This window comes from Fomitiporia mediterranea (genome assembly GCF_000271605.1).
Source record: "Fomitiporia mediterranea MF3/22 unplaced genomic scaffold FOMMEscaffold_3, whole genome shotgun sequence".
Taxonomy (NCBI): Eukaryota; Fungi; Basidiomycota; class Agaricomycetes; order Hymenochaetales; family Hymenochaetaceae; genus Fomitiporia; species Fomitiporia mediterranea.
In genome coordinates this window covers 1,299,278-1,316,165 of record NW_006760388.1, presented here as the reverse complement: position 1 = coordinate 1,316,165, position 16,888 = coordinate 1,299,278, and the positions used below count along the sequence as shown (strand labels likewise).

At 46.2% G+C, this 16,888-nt stretch overlaps 5 protein-coding genes across 5 annotated transcripts; 4 read left to right on the top strand and 1 right to left on the bottom strand.

The window, feature by feature from the left end:
• Positions 1–101: 101 nt before the first annotated feature.
• FOMMEDRAFT_165934 (GroES-like protein) lies at positions 102–1,863 on the bottom strand. The gene is made up of 7 exons (XM_007263623.1): positions 1,781–1,863; positions 1,645–1,711; positions 1,520–1,587; positions 1,246–1,347; positions 1,079–1,182; positions 543–1,023; positions 102–480 (listed from the first exon to the last, which is right to left on the bottom strand). Exons 1-7 carry the CDS (start codon positions 1,817–1,819, stop codon positions 307–309), a joined length of 1,035 nt encoding a protein of 344 aa, XP_007263685.1. The 5' UTR covers positions 1,820–1,863; the 3' UTR covers positions 102–306.
• A 1,157-nt stretch (positions 1,864–3,020) lies between these two features.
• On the top strand, positions 3,021–6,695 carry FOMMEDRAFT_152861 (uncharacterized protein; the record flags this gene model as incomplete). The annotated part of the gene is made up of 16 exons (XM_007263622.1): positions 3,021–3,097; positions 3,154–3,267; positions 3,320–3,345; positions 3,399–3,596; positions 3,656–3,736; positions 3,793–3,938; positions 3,986–4,251; positions 4,302–4,420; positions 4,476–4,595; positions 4,649–4,779; positions 4,840–5,200; positions 5,273–5,628; positions 5,682–5,798; positions 5,861–6,002; positions 6,057–6,235; positions 6,303–6,695. 16 exons carry the CDS (start codon positions 3,021–3,023, stop codon positions 6,693–6,695), a joined length of 2,826 nt encoding a protein of 941 aa, XP_007263684.1.
• A 1,910-nt stretch (positions 6,696–8,605) lies between these two features.
• FOMMEDRAFT_17823 (FAD-binding domain-containing protein) lies at positions 8,606–10,736 on the top strand. Its single transcript, XM_007263621.1, has 10 exons — positions 8,606–8,806; positions 8,883–8,986; positions 9,045–9,086; positions 9,142–9,343; positions 9,408–9,565; positions 9,633–9,701; positions 9,758–9,883; positions 9,948–10,108; positions 10,162–10,418; positions 10,474–10,736. Exons 1-10 carry the CDS (start codon positions 8,635–8,637, stop codon positions 10,719–10,721), a joined length of 1,539 nt encoding a protein of 512 aa, XP_007263683.1. The 5' UTR covers positions 8,606–8,634; the 3' UTR covers positions 10,722–10,736.
• Positions 10,737–11,462: 726 nt separating this feature from the next.
• FOMMEDRAFT_118664 (FAD-binding domain-containing protein) lies at positions 11,463–13,733 on the top strand. The gene is made up of 10 exons (XM_007263620.1): positions 11,463–11,768; positions 11,830–11,933; positions 11,988–12,029; positions 12,088–12,289; positions 12,346–12,503; positions 12,570–12,638; positions 12,693–12,818; positions 12,879–13,042; positions 13,093–13,349; positions 13,412–13,733. Exons 1-10 carry the CDS (start codon positions 11,498–11,500, stop codon positions 13,657–13,659), a joined length of 1,641 nt encoding a protein of 546 aa, XP_007263682.1. The 5' UTR covers positions 11,463–11,497; the 3' UTR covers positions 13,660–13,733.
• Positions 13,734–13,973: 240 nt separating this feature from the next.
• FOMMEDRAFT_17821 (FAD-binding domain-containing protein) lies at positions 13,974–16,704 on the top strand. The gene is made up of 11 exons (XM_007263619.1): positions 13,974–14,011; positions 14,079–14,692; positions 14,754–14,857; positions 14,924–14,965; positions 15,023–15,224; positions 15,283–15,440; positions 15,523–15,591; positions 15,649–15,774; positions 15,833–15,996; positions 16,058–16,314; positions 16,378–16,704. Exons 2-11 carry the CDS (start codon positions 14,521–14,523, stop codon positions 16,623–16,625), a joined length of 1,542 nt encoding a protein of 513 aa, XP_007263681.1. The 5' UTR covers positions 13,974–14,011; positions 14,079–14,520; the 3' UTR covers positions 16,626–16,704.
• Positions 16,705–16,888: the final 184 nt, after the last annotated feature.

Genomic DNA, 16,888 nt, shown 5'->3' with positions numbered 1-16,888 from the left:
CGTCTGCTTTTATCAGCAAATTGCTGGCCGTATTAAAATTCTTTATGGTCTGTTAAAGTTTCTGGCTGTCGTGCAAATATACTCAATTCATCGCAAAGTTTGCGACTTTATTTAATTTGTCTTTCAACATTCGACCGCTATCTGATACACAACTTCTGGTATAGCTACACACTCCTCTATCACACCGAGATTTGACATATCCCCGAATCCCGAATGAGCAACATTTGTTATTTAACTTATTATCTGCCGCGGACAACGAATTCCAGCTTCCGACTTCGCAGCGACCTGTCAATGTCGTGCCTGAGATCAGGGCTTAATAGCAATTTTAAGTGCGCCGCGGCTGTTCATCTTGTCGAGTGCCTGCTGGTAGTTCTCCAACTGGAATACGTCAGTCACCATTCCCTTTGTGCGAATCTTGCCGCTGTCCAAGTAGGCAACCGCACGGGGGAAGCAGAACGTTTGCGAGAACGAGCCAATAATCTGATAGATGAGTATGAATTAGTGCCACAGTTAAGCCAAAAAGGGAGACGAGGATAACTGACTCTAATTTCATCTCCAAAAATCTTGCTTGGAGGCCAGTGCACCAATGCCTTATTCTCGTAGACACCGTAAATCATGAGCGTGCCGCCACGGCGCACATAGTTAATGCTTTCATTCGCAAGCTTCTCAACACCAGTTGCTTCAACGACAACATCAAAGCCATAAGGATTGTCCTTCTTGAGTGCCTCCCATTGAGGTCCGGGATTCGCACGGTCAAGTTCGATATATTCATCCCCGCATTCAAGCTGCTTTGCAATGTCCATCTTGATACCCTTGTTAGCCGCTATCACGACTCGGAAGGCGCCATTTTGCTTGAGCAGCTGTGCCAGAATAAGCCCGGTAGGTCCGGCGCCGAGAACGAGCACTTCGATGCCAACGGGAGGCGAAAGCTTGTCAAGCCCGTGCAGGGCACACGCAGCTGGCTCAAGCAAGGTTGCGTCCTCGTCTGAAAGGTTCTTGATTTTGTAGAGCTTATTTTGTTTGCTATGACGACGAGTCGGCGTTACTGAACGATTGACGACATGCACTGATAACTTACTACACAATGTAGTCGGCGAATCCGCCGTCCTGAGTGACGCCGCGAGCGTTGAAGTCTTCACATAAGAGGCTTTGGCCGCGGCGGCAAAAGAAGCAGTTATCACACTGTATACAATTGATGCAACCGAAGTAAGTAATAATATTGTCAAGGGGCAGTCTTCCACCCACCGTAATACCGACATCAGCCACGCAGCGGTCACCGATTTCGAAGCCCTTTACATTTGAGCCCAATTCGACGACCTTCCCAATTGCTTCGTGTCCGGGGATGAGCTATTGAATGAATATAATTAGACATAGATTGCACTTTATTCATGAACACCGAAGAACGCCACAGAGAGCGTCCGTCAAGCGGTATTACTTCTCGGAATGTAAAAGACAATATGACGCACATATAGATGCACGTCATTTGGCGATAAACGATTGCACATCTGACGTTACTCACCGGAAATTTCGAGATGAATTCACCGTCGTGTATGTGCGCGTCTGTTCCGCAAACGCCACAGACAGAAACTGGTAGAATCGAAGCAGGTCAACGACGTAATGCCGTAATATGCTATGAGCGCATACCTTTCAGCAAGACGTCGTCGGGACCGACCTGGGGGATCGAGACCTGCTTAATCTCAAAGTTACCAGGCTAGACATAAGTGGCATTGTGCACGGGTCAGTGTGGCATGTCCCATGCTCGACGCGACGGAAGGCATACAGCATGGTAGTAGAGAGCCTTCATAGTCCCGGACGGCATGTTGGGTGTGTCGAGCGTGGCAGACAGTTGCAAACGAGGGTAACGTACGAGAAAATGAAAAAGGGATAGAGTGTATGCGTTCCCATCACTCTTAAATGGTCACGTTGAATATGCACGTGACGTCATTTCCACGACTCGCGATTACCCTGTGAACCCCAATCCCCACATATACTTAGACTCATAGAGCATCGTGCCGGCAGCAAATTGCAGCTAGCTCCACATTTTAGCGGCAGAACCCATCAAACCATGGAAAAAACGGAATAGTGCTCACAGAAAGGGAAACAACGATAAACCATGTGCGTCGGTCTGAATGGCCAAGTTTTCAAGAACAAGCTGTCTCTTCCATACACTGGAGCAGTAACATCGTCACATGCTGTTGCCGACGTGTGTTCGTCTGCTATTGAGTCTTCTTTTATAGAAACTTGCATTCTCTGACGTATCCTTGAAATTTATATTTGCACTATCTAATTATCCTCTTTATGGGGGATATAAAGCACAGCTCGGATGTACGAATGAGATGTACTGCTCATGGCACAACGAGAGAATTTAGAACTGCCAATGTCGGAATTCCGTCGGGTATACAACGGCTTTCGTTTCGGCTTGCTTTTATGCTATTCCTTGACCAGCATCTTTAATATAAACCAAAACCTTGGCATTCGCAAAGTTTCCTTTCTTCAATATACTTAGTTACCGTCAAGACTAAAAATCCAGAACGGCATCTCAAAGGGCAGCAGAAACTGCATCGATTAGATAAACTGGTTTTCGAGGCACCTTTCAAAACTCCACAGACGTGACCTGAAAAATGCTATTTCTGGCTACGGTAGAATAGACGTCTCGTAATTGCTAGTTTGCATAAAATCAAAAACTATCATTCCTCGAGAAGCTTTCCGTCCACTCTGAAAACAATTGAATCATAACTTAAAAAAATGGCCGGATTACCGCCCTTATTGATTCTATCACCTAGAATATTAACTAACCTCGAGATGGAACTTCAAAGCTTTGAAGAAATGGTATGACCATTCCTCTTCAAAAAGTATACCAAATCCAAATGAGGCGGTAACTGCAAGATCACGTGAGCAACAAGCGACCGTACTCAGCGACAAGTAATTACATGTCACTGAGCTGATACTTGCTATAAAGCATTCTACGACGTCTAGTCTGTACTTAACAACTTGACACCTCGTTTATCAGAGGCACTGTTATGCCTCGAAACTCTGGTTTTGCAGTTGACGAGGCGGCATTGCTGAGCAAGTATCGAATCTCGACACTGACTCCGAAGTGAGCAGCGTTTGTTCTTACATATCGTGCTTCGTTTACTGATTGTATAATTCTAGACGATGGGAGGAGGTCGACCACGAACTGGCAGGGCAGGTCTCGGGCTCGCTGTCGACTGGCTCGGGTAGCAATACAACGGAGGATGATCCGCTAGGCTTGGGCCGACGGATCGAGTACGTGCAAAGTGTTCGGTTCTAGATAGATGAAACTCATATCCCGTTTCAGTCTATCGAATATGGACATGGCTACAAGTGAGCATCTATACCGCTGTTTGCTTAATTATGCGTTCTAATTGAATGAACAGAAGCACAGATACTCCTCTCCTCCAAATCTTTTGATCCAAAGGCATTTCTCTCGATTGTCCACCCGAATGCGACGTACCAGGATTTGGCTGCTGGTATTCAACTCCTTCGTTCGAATCTTGACGCGCGATCAGAAGCCATTCGTGTACTTGTCGAAGAGAATTTCGATCGCTTTGTCGCCGTGAAAGCATCTACAGACGGTATGCAGCTTGTCTCGAGTGGAAGATACATGTGTTAATGGAATATGCCATGTGGTTAGCTGTTCACGCTGAAATGCGGGAAGGACTACTGGAAGAATCAACCGACTTTGCTACAAAAACAGTGAGAGAACAACTCAAGGGTATACTTTCTACGTCAATCGTAGGGTTACCATTCATTGAGCACGACCGTATACAGGCTGCGCCCAAAAAGCAGATCAGGTCTATCTCCCCGTATTAGAGAGTGCATCGAAAGCCCAAAAGCTGAGATCGACTCTTGGCGTCTTTGAACGGTCTAAATTCTTTTTCAACCTTCCAGGATCGTTGATGGAATTTATTGAAGCGGTACGGTCTATTTGGTTATAGCGCGACATTTTCTGAAGTATTATTAGGGAAAATATGAAGCAACTCTTCGAGATTATAAGAAGGGCAAATTTTTGTTGGAGTCACGTCCACAACAATTGTTGCCGGAGTCTTCACGTTCCAGGGATACTAATGGGTCTACAGCATCTGCATCCGATGCCCGTGCACAACAGAAACGCATACTTGATAAAGTCTGGGCTGCTGTGGAGCGTGTCATGGGCGAAATGAAGAACAAACTTCTAGCACAGCTAGGGGATTCTACTCGTTCTGTGGAGGAACAAGAGAAGACCATCGAGTAAGTCAGAATTAAATAAAGATAAGACTAAATCTCATTACTATATCAAGAATTCTCCTTGAACTGAGTACGCAAGATGACGCAACCTGGGTGTACTTGGACGCGCAGCATAAACATGTGACAGATCGACTGAACGAAATGTACAAGACCGCATGTGCTAATATTGAAGGTGAATGAAGCCTTGCGTATTTAGTTTGTCGTGGCTTACTTTTGTGATGCAACAGATGTAAAACGACGAATCGAGCCAGCACCGCTGGATGCCAGTGCGATAGTCAATGTCATCGTACCACAACTGCGTACGGGGATCGTTTCAATTGATACGAAGCAACCAGAATCTGTTATCGGTAAGAAGATAACCGTACGTCTCACGACCTTGCTAAACACGTTTTGAACGCAGCTCAAGCAACTGGACACGAGATATGGGAGGCTACTCTGGATATGGTCAAAAGCGTATCCGAAACCCTGCTTTCTTCCCTTCCAAACTTTTGGAGGATAGCCAAGGGTTACATGGACGGGAAATTTAGGAAGGTGCGTTTGCTTCTTTACCTACGCTTGCGAAGATGTAGTGAATTGATTTCGGCTTCGCAGAGTGCTGAAAGAGGAACACGACGTAGTCCGATGCAGTGTCGCTTAATGGCATCCGACGTTATCCGCCTCTATATCTCGCTCATCTCACAGTTCTTTACACTGTCAGACGTTGCAGTCTCTTCACCTGACCTGGATGGAACTGCGGGTGGAGCAACAACCCCATTCCCGCCCTTTGTCCCCCAGAGAGCACATGCACTGACAACCGCACACTACCTTACACGCGTGCTTGCAGAGATCCAGGAATGTGTGAATGAGATCGTTGCTATGGACGTATCCTCGGATGCAAACTCTGGCATGAAGAATTTCCTTGAGAGTGCGCGATGGCGTTTTGAAGCGGCTTTGACCAACGTCTGGAAAAGAGGTATGTCGTCCTTTTTATAACCTCCGGCCGTGCCCATGTCATTGTTACTGATGGATAATTATGCGTCTGCAGATTCAAGTCTGTTCCATCACCTCGAAACATGGACCCCCGATCCAAGAAACGAGTCTACTACTCAGTACCTCAATCTAATGCAAACCTTCCAGAGACAGCTCACTACAGAAGCTTTCAAGATTGCCGGAGGAATTGATCTAACTACATCTACAACGAAACCGCTAAGACAGCATCGTGTTCCAGCCAACTTCATTGCGAGAATCACGAAATCCTTCCTTGATTCGTTATATGCTTTTCTAGACGGCCTTGTGCTATTAGCATCGGAAGACACAGAGTATAAAAAGCCGATTAGTGGCCCAGAGGTGCTCTCTGGGACCCTCGGACCGCGTGCAGAGACTATAGATTTGGCAAATCCAGTAAGTATATAACCAAGTATCTGAAAAGAAGGTAGTAAACGGTAATTCGTTAGGAAACACGGCTTCTGATTGTCGTCTCGAATTTCGGACATTTGAAGAGTACTTTAATTCCGAGCATGATTAACCAGCTTGAACGAGCGTTTGGGACGAATGTAGACACTGATAAGATAGTACGTCTTTCCCTTACCTTACCTACTTTGCCACAAGTTTGCTTATTACCATATATGCAAAGACTCTCACCCAGGTCGTCCAGGAACTTGATCATAACCTGTTCGATACCTACCTGAAACCTAAGGCAGCGGCAATTACTGCGATAGTGCGCAAAGGCGTCCTTAGCCCAGACATAGATTGGTATGAGTCGCCAAGACCTACAGGTTTGTCACTTGCCTTTAGGCGTTGAAGTCGAAGTCGTAATGATTTTTTGGCAGAGATCCGGCCTTATATGTTTGACATCCTTATGTTCCTGGTCCAAGTCCATGCACACGTTGCGGCTGTGTCCAAATCATTGCTAGAGCGAACTCTTAATGCGCTTGTGGAGGAAGTTGCCGAAGAGGCATTACGGTGTTTCAGACAAGTGAAGAAATTCGGAATGGGCGGCATGCTTCGGGTATGTTGATGGCACATCTACTTAACATAGTTGGTACTGAGCATCATTTTCTTCGCTACCACTATAGGCTACCCTTGAGATTGAGTTCTTCCACCAGACAGCCTCCCGCTTCGTCACTACAGCTGCAGAGAAGAAGCTCTCTGAAGTATACAACAAAATTTCGCAAGCATACGTTCGACGACCAGGTGATGATATGAAAAGCCAACTTGAAGGGGTGAAGAAGACTCTCGCAGATACGCGGCGCGCGACACAGATTGAATTCCTTTGCTTCCGGAAAGAAAAGGATAAATCCGCGAAGGCTTCAGCGAATACGAGTACTGCAAGTACCGGTGCTGTAGGTGGTACTGATGACGCTGCATTAGGAAAGGGAAGAGAGGAAGGGAGAGAGCGGCGCCGGCGCCAAGCCCCAACGACCTCGAAGGCTGAGACGCCTATCAGGTCTGCCGACACTAGAATTTGAATGGACTGTTTAAAAACGCGTGTTGTTACTTTTTCTGGTGTGTTCGTATATTAGTAATGACGCTCGTGTATTGTTACAATCCACCTTGTTGAACTGGGAGTCGATTATAATTAAGTCAGAGATCTGCTAGTCACGGATCTGTAGCAAGATGAGTAAACACTCTGAGGTAAGTCAAAGGGCGACTCTGTTGTAATGGGCTGTGACGCCGACTCTGAAAAATAACCAATGAGAGTTTCATTTTTCTCATTTCGCAGTGATTTCGCCCTCGTCAGCTCCTTAACGCGGATCCATTTCAGAAGGGCTTCTGGATAGGATGCACAGCCAATTGCCACGGCCCTCTCTGTGCAGAGAAGTCAACAAACATGTAATCTATTTCAGGTTGGCAAGATCGATCTTTGGCTCCACACTCTCAGAGGTTGCCACGGTTGACAGTGCTACTAAATTGTCTCAATGAGCTCAGCACTAGTTGCCATAGGTAATAGACCTACTCCAGAGTCATTCATAAGGTGGTTAAACGTCGTCTACAACTTCTAATGCGACCAACAATCCGATAAGACTCCCTGTAAGTTAACGACCGGGAAAGCAGTAAATAGAAATAAAATAATTCGTGCTCATTTACTTCATACAAAGGAAGATATTTCTTCCTTTGTCTAGACGGAAATAAAAGGTGTTAAATACTGAATGCAACGGAGTACTAAATACGTGACGCTTACTATTGCTCGTCTACGTTGGAAGATGATTCCGCGTTGTGCCACTTCCAATCCATTTTAACATGCGAGAGGAAGTCGTTAATCGAGGGATTAGAGACATATGCATGTTCCTTTTTTTTAAAATTACAAATCCTAGGTACACTTCTTGTAGTTCCAGAATCACAATTCCTAATCTTTCGTTATTCATGAAAGTTGTGACCAAGCACGCTGGTTTCCAGAGCACCCTAAACATTAATATTGTCCTTGTACCGAAGGACACATGCCTCTGCACATACGATCCACCACGGTGTATGCCCCATATTGCCCTTTGATCTAGTCCACTGGCTCTTCATGAGCCAGGGCAGCCAAGGCACATGTATAACCTAGATCAGGGACAGGAACAAAAGAAGGAAGGTTCGTTCAGTTGTTCAATATACTAGCAAATCAATTACAGATTAGAAATTTAGAATACGATTAAGGCTGCAGTCATTGAAATGCGGGTTCAAAACAGTGCCAGGTGAGAGCAAAACTCAGTGAGTAATTCCCGAAGTCATTTGTTTGAACGGCTGGTGGATTATAGTGTGAACAACTCCGGGAAGTAATAATTTATAGAGGCGGACGATTCAATAATTTGAGAATCCGACATCACATGACCATCCCAATTTACATCATGTTTAGCACGCACACAATCAAATATCGAGGCGCGTTCTGCCCTTTAGAAGGAAGGATAACGCTTCGTTTGGTCGCGACAATTGGAAATGATGGCGACTAATGTGCGGAGGTCTGCGGCCGCGATGCCCCATGCGCCACCCTGCTGGTTAGTTAGTGACGTACTGTTGCAACTAAATTGTCGGACTCTATTGCTTGTTCGACAACACCGACACGTCGAATCAGCCAAGAGACTTGCGCACCAAGTGATGCGCCCCTTTGTCTGATTCGCGTATGTGGTCATCTATGCCGCAGTCGATGAACGGAGGGCGCTGTGTGGGAGAGCACTAAACGCACGTTACCGCGATGATCGGACAGCATGCTGAATTTGCCCGCCCAGCTTCCATAGGCGGCGCATTCACTGCTGTATCTCGATGGTAGTCGGGCCGACCATGCGCTCAGAGCATCGGTAATCAACGATCGGTTGAGCTAGGCATTTTATGCTGAGTTATTTAAGGTGGTCACCTATTCGCATATAAAGAGGGGGTTCAACAAGCCATATGAACCGCAGGGTTGCAAACCCACTCTAGTGATTCTTGTTCATGTCGCCCACGGGTTTCCTCGGTGTTTTCACCACTTTCGCCGCACTTCTCGTAGGGCGGACCTCCGCCTTTGCTTCTTCCTCTCCTCGTGCAGACAACGAAGACTACTCAAGAGCATACAAGGCATGCCAATTATTACAAGCGACCGTTCCGAAGCTTGTTTCGTTTCCTGGTCAGCATGCTTTACTGTTTGGTATCTACGGCTAGAATAGTATCTTTGACCAGCGACTTGTCATGTTAACCTACAGGCTCCGAGCAATATGTCAATGATACTGAGCATTGGGCCGTCTCAAGTCAGCAGAACTCGACTTGTTCAATCGAGCCGACCAGCGCAGACGATGTTGGCACGATAGTGAGTTCCTAACACGCCTTGGTTCAGGCCGAAACATTAACCGGCCATTGACGGAAAGATCGGAGTATTAGGGAGATCAGACATTCGATCACCATTTGCTGTATGTTGATCAAGATCGGTGTGAACAAAAGCTCACATCCCTCGGATCAAAACAGGTGAAGTCCGGAGGACATGCATACAATCTCGGCCAGAGCTCGACTCCTGGCGTCCAGATCTCAATGGCTCAATTCAAGAACATAACGTATGACGCAGAGCAAGGCACAGTCATGCTTGGCGTGGGTTTAACATGGGGTGAGGTGTATGAACGACTCGAGCCATTGGGCGTAATGGTTGCTGGAGGAAGAATAAGTGGAGTGGGTAGGTACTCCTTCTGACCATGTTCATTTTATAAATTATGTTTAACTCATCTTTTTTTGGCCAGGCGTTGGAGGCTACAGCCTCGGAGGCGGTTATTCGTGGAAAACCAATCAGTATGGTCTCTTAATAGATACGGTCGTGTCTCATGACCTTGTATTACCATCTGGTGAATTCATTCATGTTACAAATGCAACTAATCCCGATCTATTTTTCGGACTGAGGGTGAGTTTAACCTAAATGATCAGAGAACTTATACACGTAGTTCTGGTTTACAAACTCGACTATGCAGGGTGGATTGAACAATTTCGGGATTGTTACGAGCATAACGGTCGAGGCACATAACCAATCACTCGTATATGTGAGCATCTTTACACTCATACCTAGGACAGGCATTATTAACCCAAGTTGATAAAGGGTGGGACTTTGACATACTCGATGGACGCTATCCAAAGTCTGAACGAAGCAATCAGTAATTTTTCACTTAATAACACGGACCCCAAAGCACAGATAATCCCTGTTTACGCCTCAGTATCAAATCAGGTCAGAAGATTTCTGTCAATTGTACAAAGGAAAGCACCTCATACGAATGCGGTTAAATTTCTAGTTTATATCTCAGATTCTCTTGTTTTACGATGGTCCAACTCCTGCTCCCGGTGTTTATGATGAAATACTATCTATTCCTACTGTGCAATCAGATATACAAACTCGAACGTTTGTAAATTTAATGTCATTGTTCGGCAATGATCTAGGGATCGGACCATTTGGGTAAGCCGTGTTTCACGACCCCCTTGTCATCAACTTTCACATTGTGTTTGTAGTGTCGCACAACACACTGTTCCAATCGTACATTATCCGAAACCTGTCCTCGATGAGATGGTTACGCAGGTGGTCTCCTTTGGAGAGCAACTATCGGCTCAGCACAATGGCTCAACAGTTATTGTGAGCATCGCACCAGAACCATTTTTCAACCCGTTCTCGCATTCGCGCGGAGGTGCATATCCACATCCTCCCAGTCGCCAGGTGACTCCTGCTTCAGCGTACTTTGCATACCAGGAAGATCCGAGTGCCCCATTACGTGCGTATGAAAAGCTTGAAGAGAAGCACAGCGGTTCCTGAACGAATTATCCTAGCTGTTCGAATCGCCCATCATAATGATTTTGTGGATGCGATAAAGAGTTTCACCCATAACATTCAAGCGAAAGCCGTGAGTGAAGGAGTTAGCCGTTGGGACGATATATCATATCCCAATTATGCGTTGTCTGATACGCCACTGGATTTACTATACGGTTCAAACGTCCCGCGTCTGCAACAGCTTGCAGCACAATACGACCCAGACGGGGTAATGGCATTAACTGGTGGATTCCGTTTTCAGGAATGATTGTTTGTAGTTCACAATTACAGCTTATTTTGATTATACTTTATCCGCAAAGCGAAAGTGCCAGGGTCACAGCACTGCGATTGTACTTCATGAGCCAAGCAACACAGAGAAGTTGCTTGAACCGTGATTTGTGTCTTGTCTTAAGTGGAATCCACTGATGTGAGCTGCAGCCCGTAATTCGGGACTATTTGGGCACAGCTTGAAAAGGCTCTGGCGCGAATCAGGGATTCAAATGTCGCTCAGCTTAGCAGTCTTGCACTCTCCTAAGTAAGATTCTTCTACGTGCAACGCAAGCTAACGCTGGCTGTCAATTGAACTGACAATTGTACAACTGGAGAGGCACGTCTTTTTTTCCTTGCACTTCATCGAAGTGCGAGTCTTCGGCCCAGGACTCCACTCTCAAGGCTTCGTGCAGGAACATCCTGACAGTCGATCCTTTACGTGATAGTTCAATCAGTCTTATAGCGAAATACCTCCGCTCCGCTTACTAGATTTACATGCCCAACCTCTCTACGTCAACAGAACACAAACCGACAAAAAAGGGAATAGAGAACTAGTCGATCACGGGTGCAGAACAATTCTGTAAATTAGGTAGGCATTGATTTCTCCGTTCCCGTTTGGATCGCTCGCGCGATGCGGCGGTAAGCAGGGGCAGCCGCACTCGTTTGGGCCAAGGTTCCATCCATATGTTTCCGAAGCTCGAGTATCGGATGATAAAGAAATGCTGTGGGAAGATGTGGCACGAGGAACAATTCAAGCGAAATTACAGTACCGAAATGTTCGCGGTGAGTCGACCATTTATAAATTGCTCATGCGGTCTCAAGGCTCCTTGGGCGGCTCTTGCTCCTCCTCAAGTCTGCGCAGCGTATATTTTGACACTGTCCACAGTTATGCACGGATTCCGTGTCGCCGTAGTCGGGCTTCTTGTGCATGCCGCCTCAGCCTTTATTGCGCCAGTACGTCGCACAGACAATAACGATTCAGCCGGGGCAGCAAAGGCTTGCCAACTCTTGAACGCGAGCTTTCCACAGCTCACGTCATTCCCTGGTAAGCATAACAGGAGACTGTATGTTTTGAGTGCGACGATTGACGAAACCTCTGCGAGCAGGTACTGAGCAGTACGACAATGACAATGAGCATTGGGCGGTCACAAGTGAACAGAATTCAACTTGCTCGATTGAACCAACCAGTGCGGAGGACGTTGGTGCTATAGTATGTATATTACCGTGTCCAGTAAGAATTTGAAATTGATGACGTGCCTTCAAGATAAAAATAATAGGAAGGTCCGATATCCGCGCTCCGTTCGCTGTAAGTCCTGACGATTCAGTATGATACATGGCTCATTTGAACGGTTTCTGATCTACAGGTGAAGTCGGGAGGGCATGCGTACAATCTTAACCAGAGTTCGACTTCCGGTGTCCAGATCTCGATGGCCCGGTTCAATAATGTTAGCTATGATGCAGAACAACAAATGGTATCGCTTGGTGTAGCTTTGACGTGGGATCAGGTTTACGAACAGCTCGAGCCTCTAGGAGTGATGGTTGTAGGAGGTAGAATAAATGGCGTTGGTGAGTACATATCCTGACGTCCGGAACTGAAGCGTAAACTAACCTCCGTTTGATAGGCGTTGGAGGGTTTAGCTTGGGAGGCGGCTACTCATGGAAGTCGAATCAGTTTGGCTTGCTAATTGATACTCTCGTCGAACTCGAACTCGTGCTGCCCTCTGGAGAGCTGGTTCACGTCACAAACGCGTCGGAACCTGACCTTTTCTTTGGGTTGAAGGTACGCCTATTTTAGAAAGGGCCACGGATTACTGTTATCTAACTTATACCCCGATGGGTAAAACAGGGTGGCCTAAACAACTTCGGTATTGTAACCGTAATAACTGTGCAAGCGCATAAGCAGACGGAAGTATTTGTGAGTGAACAAGCATGCCTTCCGTATTTCTATGTACCGAAAGTTTGAGAAAAGGGCGGTTTGCTCACGTATTCAATTGATACGAGCGAGGCGTTCAACGATGCGGTCGCCGATTTTTCGCTGAACAATACGGATCCAAAAGCGCAAATGGTTGTCGTATACACGTCAAACGGAACTCTGGTAAGAAAATCTAATGGTGAACGAAACAAATATATGGAGATTTCGTTTTGCCTGTTCTAGTTCCAGAACCAGATTCTGCTGTTCTACGATGCTCCGACTCCTCCAACAGGAGTCTTTGACAAGGTTCTTGCTATTCCTACTGTAACAAGCGATGTCAAGACGCGGTCATTTGTTGACATGATGTCGACTTTCGGAACTGGCGATAACGGTATCGGTCCGTTCGGGTGAGTCTCGATGTCCAGTCAGCTCAGCAAGCCGATTTACACAATGTCAGCTTCGCACAGCACGTCGCACCTGTTGTGAAGTATACTGTGCCTATTCTCGAAGAGATGGTCACACAGGTTAATGCCTTTGCAACGCGACTGTCGGAGCAGAATAACGGGGCGCCGATTATCGTCAGCATTTCCCCAGAGCCTTTCGCCCATCCTTTCGCACATTCGCAAGGAGGAGCGTACCCGCATTTCCCAGATAGACAACTCTGTCCTTCGTCCTCCTCTATTGCTTATCAGCAAGATCCTGAAGCATCTCTAGGTCTATATTCCAAACATATTATGCTGTTGCCAAAGAGCTGATTCGTCTTTCTGGCTTTTCAGATGACCGTGTTACGCGTCATTCAGCGTTTGTGGAGGAATTGAAGAACTTTACGCATATCATCCAGACAAAAGCCGTAGAGGAAGGACAAAGTCGCTTTGATGACATCTTGTATCCGAATTACGCGTTGACCGACACGCCGCTGGATCTGTTGTACGGGGATAATGTGCCTCGCCTGAAAGAGATTGCTACGAAGTTTGATCCGGACAAAGTCATGTCGTTAACTGGAGGTTTCCGTCGCTTTGAATAATAGGAAGTGGGTAGATAGTTCAAAACTTCAATCTTGTAGTTAGGGAATCGATAAACAACACTGAACAGTTGAAGAGACTGCACGAACGATGTTTGATACGGTGATAGCGAGGGATCTACCAAACGTATCAAAATAAACGAAGACAAGGTTCTGGGCAAGATCTATGGCCAACAGAATGAATTATAATGCCCACCAGTTGAGTTGGTAAAACTTGGTATACCACAGCCACGTGATATTCGGCAGAGAAGAGGATGTATGATTCTAATCATCTATACCAGCCCTGAGATATTCTTGACCACAGAATGGTCTGATATGTTCGTTAATTCTATTGGCCGCAACGGTTGTCCAAACAGTGAGTTCATTCGGAATCAAATCGGAGGTCTGCATTCACTACCAAATCGAACTAATCCACATCACAGGTGACGGCACCTGTCTTTCAGGCTTCAGCGACCTCTGCGAATGCGTGCCGAATCACATAAAGCTTTCGAGTGTAGTGTACCAGATGCGCATGGGTAAATTCATCCCAATTCGTGTGGTCTTTGATGTGGTTATTGTGTGAGGTCCTTGAACCGATGGCGCATCGCGATGAGCATCGGGTCTTCTGTGGGTCAGCTGAGAGGAAAGGTTCCATGTCCCAAGACCACCCCATCCTTCTGAATGCTCCCAACCGCGATTCTCGGTACGACAGTGGGTCCAAAAATGCATTCGGAGGAAGAGAGGCTTATACATGACACAAGGTCAGGCTGCCTAGAAAGCCACCGGCGTTCATAGTGTATAAATGCTGTCATCTTCGCACATATCGACCAAGAGGCTCACCGTTCTGTCTGTTCGACCTATTGAGAGACAGGCCTTTCATTGAAAATGCTGCTCTACACTGTACTCGCGGCACACATCATCTTATCTGCATTTACTGTGTTCGTAACGCCAACGTTCATTGGTCCTGTCGTCCGCACTACTAGTGAAGATCTATCAAGAGCCGTTAAGGCTTGTGAGCTATTGAAGGATAACTTTCCGGAACTCGTCTCTTTTCCAGGTGCATACTCCCCAAACACACCACAGCCGGTTCCATTAAATAACCATCAATTGACTTACAGGCTCCGAGAATTTCATCAATGATATTGAACATTGGGCCTTCTCTAGCGAGGCAAACTCTACTTGCTCATTTGAGCCGAGGACTGCTGAGGACGTTAGCGCCGCGGTGAGGGCAATAAATGTTACTTTTTGACTGATAAAAAATTTATGATCAAAACCATATGCCGAAAAGATTAAAATAATAGGAAGACCAGATATCCGTTCACCGTTTGCTGTAAGTTGTGTAATTTTTGGCATGGAGAATAAATACCTGATTCACTCTTGACTTAAGGTGAAATCTGTAGGCCATGCATACAATCCCGGACACAGTTCAACTTTTGGCGTGCAGATTTCGATGGCACGATTTACGAATGTTAGTCACGATGTGCAAAAGGGAACCGTGTCAACTGGTGTAGGTCTATCTTGGGACCAACTCTATGAGCAACTTGTGCCGTTAGGAGTCATGGTGGCAGGAGGAAGAATTCCTGGAGTTGGTGCGTTCATATTGTAATCACAGTAATGCTAGTGCCCGAAGTCATTCTATGTATCTAGGTGTGGGTGGACTTAGCCTAGGCGGTGGCTACTCCTGGAAGACAAATCAATTTGGCCTCACAATAGACACCATAGTAGCTCACGAACTCGTCCTACCTTCCGGAGAAATCGTACACGTTACGAATCAAACGGAACCAGATCTTTTCTTTGCCTTGAAGGTGAGTAGTTGTTCTAATTGATCCACTTTGCTCCATTATGACTAGCGAAGCTTGCAGACTGACCTTTGATTTACACCTGTAGGGAGGCCTGAACAACTTCGGTATTGTTACTGGGATAACTCTGATGGCGCACAACCAGACGGATGTGTTCGTAAGTCAATCAGCACACAACCTTCGTAACCTTCGCTGTCTAAGAATCGAATACTAGGGAGGCGTAATCAGTTATTCAAATGAAAGTATCGGAAGCTTTAACGAAGCACTCGCTGATTTTTCTCAGAACAACACGGATGTAAAGGCTCAGGGATTATTTACCTACGCTACGGACGGCACTGCGGTCGGGATTCAAATCGAGCCTGACAATACATTTTGGTATTGACTTGTATAAATTATAGCCTGTCACCCAGGCTATACTAGTATACGATGCACCGACAGTGCCGAGTGGTATTTTTGACAAGTTCTTGTCCATTCCGTCCTTGAGTAGCGACATAAGGACACGGAATTTTTCGGATTTCATGGCCTCCATTGGAACTCTTGATCCAGGGATCGGCCCTTTCGGGTAAGTCTTACTCTGTGCTTTACGCATAAAATTATGAACGAGCAGCTTTTCTTTTATCTAGATTCGCTGGAGGTATGATTCCAACTGCCAAGTACACTGTCCCGATCCTCGAGGAGATAGCGACACAAACGCAAGCCTTTGCTTCCAGGCTGGCACAAGAAAATAATGGAACGGCGATAAGGTTGGCCCTTGTCGCCGAACCCTTCGTGCATCCCTACGCACATTCGCTCGGTGGCGCATATCCGCACCCTCCAAACCATGAAGTCCCACCGACGAGTGTCAATCTGCAATATGCAGAAGGAGCGGATACTCCTTTATGTGCGCCCTCCTCTCCACTGACTCTTCTAATATTGACGGATGCTTTGATTCGTTTGTTTCCAGCTGATCGAGCTGCGCGTCATGCCGCCTTCGTCGCCGAGGCACAGAAAATAGCTGATGTCATCCAAGCCAAGGCCGTTCAGGAAGGACTCAGCCAATTCGGTGATATTATATATTCAAATTACGCATTACCCAATACGTCTCTGGAACTGATGTATGGTGAAAACGTGCCTCGTTTGAAGGAACTTGCAGCGAGATTTGACCCAGATAAAATCATGACACTTACAGGAGGCTTCCACTTCCAGGAGTAAGGAATTTGGACTGTTAGTGACGTTGGTATTGTTGCTCTCCGATGGTTAGGATGAACAATAATGAGAAATTGAAAAGGCGCAGCATAGCTTATTATTCATTGGCGATCGGACGAACGAAATCCAAAAAATGTCAAATTCGGTCGGGTCTGTGGATGTTGAGATCCTCCGCGGATGTTGAGATCCCAGGACCTATGTACTATGCTACATACACGTGCTTTTGTTGAAAACATGAATCGTAATCATAAGAAAAAGAGAGAAATCAG